Source organism: Curcuma longa, chromosome 4, assembly GCF_044706935.1.
Source record: "Curcuma longa cultivar G26 ecotype Majalengka, Jawa Barat chromosome 4, ITB_CL_G26_1.1, whole genome shotgun sequence".
Lineage (NCBI taxonomy): Eukaryota > Viridiplantae > Streptophyta > Magnoliopsida > Zingiberales > Zingiberaceae > Curcuma > Curcuma longa.
In genome coordinates, this window is record NC_133864.1 from 8,356,993 (window position 1) to 8,367,071 (window position 10,079).

Genomic DNA, 10,079 nt, shown 5'->3' on the forward strand with positions numbered 1-10,079 from the left:
GCTTGCCATCGTAAACTTCCCACCCTTTTCTCAGTCTGAACGCTGGAAACAGAGTCCAAATTCCAAAACACAGACAATAATTTGTTTTTGGAATTTATCATTCGAGACGGTAACGAAACGCGCAAGAGCGGTCAATGCCGAGAAAATCCAACTGAATTAGCGTGTGTGGCTAGTCCAGATCGATTCTTCAAGAGAGCGATAGTTTGACGTTTGAGATCCAACTTGATGCTGGTGTCATAAATGGCGTGGCTCTTTTTCTAAGGTAAAAGTCAAGAGTCAAGTGGGAGTAAGCCTAAGTCTAGGACTGATTTGGCAATGCTAGTCAAATGGACTAGTGTCAATATTTATCTTTTGTAGATTCAACAAGCTATGCATGTTCCAAGACACATGGCCACATAAAAAGCCTTTATGAAGTTATCATAAAAAGATGTCAGATAAGAAGAAAAGACTGATCTCCTTGTATGCCTACATAATGAAGAACTCTGACAAAGAGAAGGGGGTCTTCTTCCTCGGCTTCTTCTTCTTATTGAAAGAGAGGGCTACTGCTTCTTCTTCTTCCTCTTCTCTCAAGAGGGACTAGTTTGATTTTTTAAACTCTTCTTTTTCTTCTACATTTTCATTTTTCCTTCTACGGAATACTGACTTGACCGTCGGAGTGGCCTGCCGGGACTTCCCCGGCACCCTTCTCACCCCCTGTTTAAGTGCATTTCAAGTCCTCATCATCCTGTCCCTCTAACTCCACTAGAAAATCGCACACGTCTGATCATTTGTTGACTAGTGGCTTGACCATCCACGATTTTTGACCGGAACACAACTGAATGCTCAACCAAGAAGCAACCGTAACCCTACGATCGAGCTTCTGTTTGTTGCTTCAGCAATAGGTCACCATTACGTTTGTTCAGTTTAGGGCAGGCACTGCACTGCACTGCACAGCACTGTTGGTGGTCAAACCCTCGAGTCCACTAGAGAAATTAAGGGGAGGGGAGGCGTGCTGGATCCTGTTTGTCGGGGAGTACTCATAATTAAGGAATCTGGGTGGGTGGGTGGGTTGTTGCGATGGCAACATACAAGCATGCGGTCTGTCTGCACTCGCCCGTGATGGTTGACGTTTAAATAGGGCTAGCTAGCTAGCTGCATTATTATAAACGTAATGCTGACCTTAATTAATGATTAACTTTATATATAATTCAATAATGTATAGAGGCCTAATCTGTCTTGTTAAGGGAGTAACTTATCTAGTCGAGTCGTTCTAGTCAATCTATCTAATTGATCTGTGAGAGTTTGTTTGGACCATTGACGTCGCTAGAGGGATAAGATGAACAAGGATCCGTATAGACTTGATGTCGAGAGGACAAGAGGACCTCTCACTGTAGACTTGATGTTTACTTTGACAAACTAACTCTATTTATGTCTTGATCTGTTCAGACATGATGATCGAGTCAGGCTGTTCAAGAGTACTGGGTTAGTCAAGTTGGCTAGGATGGTCAAATATGTCGAGTGAGCCAGCCAATCGGTCAAGCAGTTTTTGCTAGAAAATTCAGGTGAGATAGTTAAATTTACCAACAATAAGCCAATTTGATTTAGGCAACATAGTGAGTGGGGGACCTATCAGATTGGGTGAGTCAAGTTGGTCATGCGCGTATAATTTTGGTAGAAGATTTGGATGGGCCTAATGACTTATCGAGAGGTGAGGCTTAATCGAGTTGGTTAATTTTAGTTGTCGAATCTGTTAGTTAAGTCAATTATTTTAAACTAGTCAAGGTATCAGGTCAGTGCGTATGTCAAGAATGGTGAGACAACTAATCTAAGTGAGTCTGATGATCAAACAAGTCTCTATGTATTAGCTCGAATTAGGTCAAAAGGACCAAAAGAGTTGGGTGATTTAAGTGGGTCAGGTAGATAATGCAGAGTGCTTAGTTAGCCTAACTCATTCGTCTAATATGGTGAACATATTTATTAGGACGCTTGTGATTGGCCTATTTTTTCTTGTTACTAAAGGGAGAAAATGTTCATAAGTGATATGGTCCAAAATAAACACTAATTTTGCCTTAATGGTGCATATGATTATGAATCGTCTTAGAACAAGCAGAATCTAGCTAGTGAATTTATAGTTTTATCTCGTAGAAGTTTCCTATCCATCACCAGGATAAATCAGGAAACTCATCCGTCTAACATTCTTAGATCAATCTCTCATTAAAGGAAATTCTTTTTAATTTCAAAGTTAGGATTCATCCTTGGATGAAAACAAATAAAAATAAAAGCAATGAAAGACAAGTGAGCATATATGTGATTTCATCGTTTAATCATGGTTCTAAGCTTCTATTATACAAAATGCAATGATAGATATATGATATTTATTTATATAGATGATATTCTAATAACTAAGGATGATTAAAAGTGCACTACAATCATATTTTCCCTTCTTTAATCAGAAATTTTTTATTCAAAATCTACTCAATGCTCTTTTTTTCTTGCCTATCAAGCTTTTTATAGATTCTCCAACAGCACTCCTATCACACCATTTATTATAAGTAGTTTTTTTTTCTTTTTCATCTTTTCTTACTATAATTGATCTCTAAATCTAACAAAGGATTGTTGGATTTTACAGTATGTCACCATCATATCATATAACATTGTCTTATACCATAAATCATGTTTATATTGAACAAAACTGAGAAAGTATGAAAAGATCCTAAATAAAAGTGATAATCAATCATTTCATTTCAGTCTCTTCTCTTCTATGAAAACTATATCTTCTCACAAATAATGCATCTAAAATTTAGTGTGATCATAATCTCCGGGGCAGAGCAACCTATCTTGTAGCAAATATAATTTTTATCAATTAAACGAACTGAGAAGAATCTGTAGAGGATGTAGCTGTTTCAAAAATCTGGAGCCATTCAAGTTTAAATATAGGTGAAAATCAGACACTTAACTGATTGCAAACCCAATTTAATGAAAGCACGAGTCTCTTATGACTCTTCCACAAGTAAAATCAAACTAAAGAATAGCAATTCAACTAAACTTACGAACTCAGATCACAGCATTATTGAAAGATCGCACAAAAGAATTAACATCTTCCAAGTTTGAATCGCCAGCAACTGTCAAATGCATCATGATTTACATCGCCATTTCAGCAAACAAGAAGGAAAGAAATGACAAGGAAGAAAGGATGACATCTCAATTGTGAAGAGGGTTAGGTCCCGTCGGCACCAGTCGCTTCTCGATGCCGTACCTCGGATCGATCTCGTCCTTGTCCGGCGGCGACGGCGGCTGAAGCCGGCCTCGCGGTGGCAGCTGCCGGTCATGGCTGTGCATCCAGTGGCTGTGGCGATGCCGGCGGTGATCATCCGAAGACGCCTGCAGAGAGAGTAAGATTAATATGGCACTTACGAGGAGAAGAGGAAAGCAAGAACTCCTCATGGCTCTTCCTGCGGGGAGGAGAGCATCAAGAACAGAGAGTGGGTTGGGTTCAAGAGAGGGGGAAGTTGGGGGCCGGGGGATTTGAACGCCAAGGCAAGAGACCCATGAACCTTAGTAAATGCACACAAGGAGTGGAATGTGGGAAAGGGCTGTGGCATTGAATAGGGTCTTTTGGTCTGACACCAATTGCTGGATGTGCTCTGCTCTGCTCTGAGCTCTGCGACGCAGCAGTGATGGTGGGAATGCAGTTGGGCATTATGTGGGAGGCAATGAAGTACCTGCTGGGGATTCCTGCTTATTTACTCACGAGGAGGACTTCCAACTGCAAGAAGGAGTTGAGCAGTGTAGGGAGCAAAGGTCAGGTCAACTATGAGGAGGGAGGAGAAGAGAGGGGCGGAGATTTTGCAGAAAGAGAAGAAATAACTTTTCATTAATCACGACAAAAAGATTGAAAAAAAAAACAAAACACAAAAAAAATAGGATGAGAACAACGACTCCACTGGGGATCGAACCCAGAATCTCTGGTTCCGTAGACCAGCGCCTTATCCATTGGGCCATGGAGTCCTATGATATCCGGGGGCGAATAAAAATATATAAGTGTTTCTTACCATATCAGCTACTGCCACAAATCTCGCTAGCTCGCTGGTTCGTTTTAGGAAATCTAGGGTTTATCGACGGTAGAGTTGATCTGCCTCGTCCATAATCAACTTCCTAGGTGATAATTTTTATCCTGCATCTACTATTCTTCTACCTAGTTTCTTTCCGAGCTAGTTATTTTTCGGATCCGTAGCATCTCAGATCATGGAGGAGCTATTTGGTAGCTCCAGAGGTCACCTTCAGGTTGAGCTCATGCTTCAAGTATTCTTCTTGGCTTTGCACTCTGCGTCTTTGTTCAGGTACCGATGAAATCAAGAGCTTTTCAACAAGTCTGCTGGAATTTCCAAATCGTCTGCGCCTTTTGTATCTCGTACCCTAGCTGCTGTGAGCTGCGTTTGGAACAGCGGGTGGCGTGCAGTGATTGTCCAAGCCTTAATTTTGATGCCACTACTATGATCGGTTGAATATGAGCTATGGAGGCAAAGAGAGTGGCAGAGATCAGCTGAGCAGCTTGAAGAAGAGGCATCTTTTGGAAGGCGAGGAATTTAGCCGTTATGTTGCTAGGATTGCCGTCTCCAATATTTGCCAGTCAACTGGGTTCCACAGTTCACAGCAATCTGCAAGCTATGCCTTTGCAGATATTACTGTAAGATACATCTGCATGCTCGGCAAAACTGCAATTTTTTATGCTAATTTGGCCGGCAGAACGAGTTGCAACGTTTTTGATGTAATCTTGGGATTGGAAGATTTTGGTTTATTGAGGGGTTACCCTGGTGGTGCATCTGATGTTCACAGATGCCTGCTGAGTTCAGGTATTATTCAAGAGCTCATCCAGTTTGTAAACACAGAAGTAGATGCCTCTGTTCGTCGGCCTATTATGAAGTTCCCTATTCCTAGAATGCCAAAGCCTACTCCTAGTTTTGCTCAAGTTAGGGAGGTTCCTGCTGGAAACCACATTCCTGATTGGCTTCCAAGGTTCCCTGATCCTAACACCTACAAGCGCACACAGGTATGGAAAAAGAGGGATACTGATGCTAAGGAAGACAAGGTCGAAAAGACCAGGCAGCGGAGAAAGGCTGAGAGGTCTTTACTGAGTATACAAAGCAAGCTTGGTTTCAATGCTTCAGCTGAGATTCAGCTGACTGTTGATGGTGATGTTGAGAAGGGTAGCAAGTTGGTTGCTAACAATCCATTTCTGGCCCTACCTTTGTCATGTAATGACAAAAAGATATCTGAGGTTGCGATTCCACAAGAACTAGAGCCTGGCAAGAGCTCTGCAGTACTTGAAACTTTTGTCCCTGCATTAGAGGCATCCAAGGTCAAATCTCTTGATTTCGATTCTAATGATAAAATTGCTCTTCCTCAAAGAAGGACTACAATTCAATTCAAGATTAGAGATGGTAAGAAATTCACAGAAATATCACCCTCTTCTCATATATTGGATGCTAAAAAGAATTCATGGTTTTTAATGGATGATGAGAAGGATGACAAGAAGAAGAGAGCAGAGACTATAACTTAAGGAAATGGATAAGCCTCATGATCTTTTCCATCTATAAACTACAACATGCTTGCTTTCTCAATTGGGTAGAATATATGCTTTTCTTCCCTTCGGGACTTAACTACTTGAGAAACACCAGGTATGTGAAATTTTCTATCTGAAGAATCTTCATCAATGATTCTGTTTTCTTGATCTTCACCTAGAAAAAGTTTATCAAATTTTGCTAGTTTGAACATGAGAATGACCTGTTTGTGTTTACTTCAAAACTTGGATCAATTAAGGTTGTGACTCATTTATAATTGGGTTGAGCAATAAGCATGTAGGTACATGTTTCTTTTGGTCATTTGGTAAATAACATAGGTGTAAGTAACTAATCTGATTAAATGACTTTGACATTCTCTATGCTTTATGTACTTTTCTCCCAAAGCTTTTTGATGCTTTTAAAGGTACAAACACCATTGACTATTGTATGTTTTGTAAAGTTTTCTTCAATAGGTTCTTCATAATACTATTTAATATTCATATGTAAGTTTGGCAAACTCAAAATGTGTATAAATTTTCAATATATTTAGTTAGGAAGGTACTAAAAAAAATTAAAATGAATGGAACGTAAGTAATTGAAATTGTGTCCAAAAAATCAGATTAATTAATAGGGCACCTACTCTATTCTTCTTAGTTCTGAATGTCAATAGGTGATTGGACCATACTTGTGTTCCATTTGTTCCTTTCGATTAGAGGTATTAGTATTAATATTATTTTGATGTACCCAATTAAGTTTTGTATTAGTATTGTAGATTTAAGGTTATGTCTAGAGTTCTATATCCATTTAATAGTTATCCCATCAACATAAGTAATACAATTATTCCATTTTTCTTAATTTCTACATGATATCAAAGCCACACAACTCATCAAACAACCCCATCAAAGAAACCAATGTGACAACACCCAAAACAGGCGAGGGGGAGCACTAAGCTTGCCTGCTGAAACAGTTGATGATACTGCCTCATCTGGATGCAAGGCTAACCAATTTTATGGTTTCATTTTATTATTGTTGTGTCTAATTATAGTATGTTTATGAGAGTTCCTCTACTTCATTAAACAAGCTAGTACAGAGTACCTATTTTTATTTATTTATCTATTATTTGTTTTTTTTATTATTATTTCATGGTGCGCGTGCGCGCGCGGGGGGGGGGGGGGGGGGGGGGGGATGTTGGGGGGTTGGTGAGGACAGGTATTAGTATTAATAGGAGCACTGGTGCAATGGCTTTAATCTCACAAAGCTTTCCATTTCGAGACACCTTACAAAAAACAAATAAAAAGAAAAAAAAATCTCAGTTAGTTGTACTTGTATATTTATTTTCTTATTGGTTTAACAGTTGCCCCAGCTATGTAGTCATCTGTGCTTAGTGACCTACAAGCACAAAAATGCCTTTGTCTATTCATGTGTAGGTTATATAACACAAAATGAAAATTGTGTCATTTAGGTGATATTCTGAAATGCTGAATGATGATTGCAATGTCCTGCTTTGTATCCTCTTCTCCATGCTGCTTTCCCATTTCTTGGCAGCCAGAGTCACCCTCGCATGGTTCTTGTACAAATGACATCAATTGTGCGCGCTCTTTGGCAGGTTGTTCAAGCCGTAAACATACATAATCTACCTGCAGATGAGAGGGGCATATCATCCTATGATAATATCAGAGGGTAGACATCCGATAAAATTGGAACAATACAAAGAGTGTATCCTCGCGCAAATGGAAAACCTTGAAGCTAATGGAGCGGACCACTTGTTGTGCATTATGTTTCATCTGTAATGTCTGTTTTGCTTTATGCGATATTTTCAGAAGAAGGTTTAGATGAACCGGAACAGAGAAATCGAATGGTAAAAATGCCACACAAGTTCTTACCTTCATGAACATGTGATCAAGATTTTTTGTATGGCTCATCTCAGTCGATTCTTAATTATGATGTACTGCAGATTAATTTTCTTCGACAATCCTAGATCGTTCACTGTGGATTAATGTTCTGTTCATGTTTTCTGATTTATTTTGATAATTGATAGAAAATTTTCATAGGATCGAGTCATTTCCAGGATTAATCAGTAGTTAGAAGAGTTGGATATTTAAATTATAAAAAAAAAATCTTGTATGACTTAATCAGTGATTAGTCCATTTAGAGGGATCTCGCTTGGATACTATTTGTTAGAGAATAGATGTGGTTAGGAGTGGAGAGGGATGGTGAATGAATGCAACTAGATAATTAAACATTCATTTTCGATGTTCTTGCAAATGCGAGGATTAAATAACTTGTTAGCAGTTAAAATCAAATATATACCATGCAAATAAAATAAATAACAAAATCAATACTAACATAATGCTTTTAATGAAGTTCATACTTCCAAATTCTACTCCATGGCTTGTTGACTTGTAAGTTCACTCCTCAAAATCTCCTACATAAAAGAGTTACGTTCTCCTTCTAGGAAGTGTAAAAACATCACACAAGAATCTTTGTTTTTCTCTTTTATAAAATCTTAGAAAATTGATTCATAAAAGAGAATAACAACAACAACAAAATAAATAAATAAACTTTGCTTGAGAAATATCTCCTTTAAGATTTTACCTCTGAGAATGAAGAAGAGAATCATATGATTGATATTGTTCAAAGTCATCTTGCTCCCCTATTTATAGTGAGTTTTACAACTTCAATCAACTCAATTGTTTTCATCAGTCAATTGAAATGTTGATTTTCAAAATTTATCTACAATGACTATTTCTTTTTCAATCGACTTAAAGCCTATCTAGCCACTCAATCTTTAGCAGTCATGGCCTTTCTCTTGACAACTTTGTCTTAGGTTGACTTGATACCTACTACAATGTAACTCACTTGGTAACTCATAACTGTTTGTTAATGAATATTAAGCTCCATTGGATTCTAATCATCCTACAGTTGGCTCAAATTTTATCGTTAATGACTAAAATTTATTTTGAAGTATAAGTTTAGTCAACTCACAAATATTGTGGCTAACTCAATCGACTTCAGTTGACTAAGTAATTGATTTAGATAACTTCAATGGACTAAAGTTAGAACGTATAGTCAACTTAAACTAAAATAAAATATTTTTATTTATAAGTAAGCCATCATAGTTGACTTGGCTATGCAGTTCATTGAGAAAATCTTTAGTTTAACTGAATTTAGTTGATTTTGATTTAGATTTTAATATAAATTAGTACGTACCAACAGATCTAGACGTAGAAAAATTTATTTCTGAGTCACAAACAGTAGGCTCAGCTCCCGGTTTTGACCATCCCATGCACCAAGTCAATCACCATCAACTGCCCACAGAAATGAAATCCATGCATGACGTTCCTTCTCTCCGGTCTTAGTTTATCTCCAAACCCTTAATTCCCTTTCTTTCCTCAAATCCATATATATATGAACAATCACCCTTTCCAACACCATGCAGGAAAGAAATCCTTACACGCTTATTAGAACTTCCACAGCAATACAGCATATATAGAGAGAGAGAGAGAGAGAGATCAATGGCTCGTTGGATAAAACCAGAGGTAAGATCTCTTCCTGCTTGTCATCATGAATTAAGCAAATCCATGGAAATAGAAGAAGTTGATGTATAACTTTCGATAAGTTTATGTATGTATAGGTTTACCCGCTCATGGCAGCAATGGGATTTGTGGGCACTATGGTCGTCTTCCAGCTCACTCGAAACGTCCTCATGAATCCTGATGTCAGGTAAGAATTAATATATGAACAACTAGATATCTGCCTGCACACGGTCATGAATATATATAATGAATTATATATATAAATCTGGTGGTTTTGCACATGCAGGATCAACAAGACGAACCGGTCCATGGCGGTGCTGGAGAATGCAGAAGAAGGGGAGAAGTATGCACGGCATGGCTTCCGTAAGTTCCTCAGCCAGCGCCGCCCGGAAGTCATGCCTGCTCTCAACAGCTTCTTCTCCGGCAGCAGCGATGGCAAGTGAGATCTAGAGAGAGGTGCAATATGTTACGTGTGTGTATACATCAATCAATCCATACATTTAGTTGTTGCTGTTTTGTTTTGTAAACTTATATTTTAGGGTTGGAGTTAAGAAAATGTTGTTGGAGATGACAAATTAAGTTTAGTTTAGTAATTAACAAATTGCTTTGTCACTAATTAGTTCTTGTTTTCCTAGACGAGAAGGAATAATATTTATGCATCCTTGTGAAGTATATTTGGCTTCGCCATCAGATTGATTATCAAGCACTTCATCCTCTCCATTTTCTTTTATTTCACTAGCCCCATCAGTTGTATATATGCAAGCTAAGGTAACTAACTCTGTTTATCATCATTTTTCAGTATAAGTATGGAACATCAGAGTAAATATTAACCAGAAAAGCCTTGAGTAACACAAGGTCCTTTGTTTCTAGTTCAAAATCTAAACGTGATGGGCATGGCATTTCAGTTCAAATTTGGTATTATCCAAATCACACATTTTACTTTAATTTAGAATTTACATGTATTTTCTAAAAATGAAAAATGGAAATGAAAAATGAGAAAATT

The 10,079-nt window shown here is 38.1% G+C and overlaps 2 protein-coding genes and 1 non-coding gene across 5 annotated transcripts; 2 read left to right on the top strand and 1 right to left on the bottom strand.

The window, feature by feature from the left end:
* Window positions 1–3,914: 3,914 nt before the first annotated feature.
* Window positions 3,915–3,987, bottom strand: TRNAR-ACG (transfer RNA arginine (anticodon ACG)). Its single transcript has one exon. It is a non-coding gene; the product is annotated as a tRNA-Arg (tRNA).
* Window positions 3,988–4,132: 145 nt separating this feature from the next.
* Window positions 4,133–7,489, top strand: LOC141826825 (transcription initiation factor TFIID subunit 8-like). Of its 3 annotated transcripts, none has more exons than XM_074714126.1 (2): window positions 4,133–5,657; window positions 7,147–7,489. In XM_074714126.1, exon 1 carries the CDS (start codon window positions 4,487–4,489, stop codon window positions 5,537–5,539), a length of 1,053 nt encoding a protein of 350 aa, XP_074570227.1. In that variant the 5' UTR covers window positions 4,133–4,486; the 3' UTR covers window positions 5,540–5,657; window positions 7,147–7,489. The 3 variants fall into 3 exon arrangements, with proteins under 3 accessions (XP_074570227.1, XP_074570229.1, XP_074570228.1); XM_074714128.1 differs by lacking the exon at window positions 7,147–7,489 and adding an exon at window positions 7,086–7,142; XM_074714127.1 differs by lacking the exon at window positions 7,147–7,489 and adding an exon at window positions 7,003–7,137.
* Window positions 7,490–9,037: 1,548 nt separating this feature from the next.
* On the top strand, window positions 9,038–9,570 carry LOC141826826 (uncharacterized). The gene is made up of 3 exons (XM_074714129.1): window positions 9,038–9,079; window positions 9,175–9,263; window positions 9,363–9,570. Exons 1-3 carry the CDS (start codon window positions 9,056–9,058, stop codon window positions 9,517–9,519), a joined length of 270 nt encoding a protein of 89 aa, XP_074570230.1. The 5' UTR covers window positions 9,038–9,055; the 3' UTR covers window positions 9,520–9,570.
* Window positions 9,571–10,079: the final 509 nt, after the last annotated feature.

Bases quoted from the DNA above. Each gene is read 5' to 3' on its own strand.
- LOC141826825 (XM_074714126.1), top strand. From the start codon at position 4,487: ATGAGCTATGGAGGCAAAGAGAGTGGCAGAGATCAGCTGAGCAGCTTG.
- LOC141826826 (XM_074714129.1), top strand. From the start codon at position 9,056: ATGGCTCGTTGGATAAAACCAGAG. The intron at 9,080-9,174 runs GTAAGATCTCTT...ATGTATGTATAG, and splicing joins CTCGTTGGATAAAACCAGAG to GTTTACCCGCTCATGGCAGC. The intron at 9,264-9,362 runs GTAAGAATTAAT...TTGCACATGCAG, and splicing joins CTCATGAATCCTGATGTCAG to GATCAACAAGACGAACCGGT.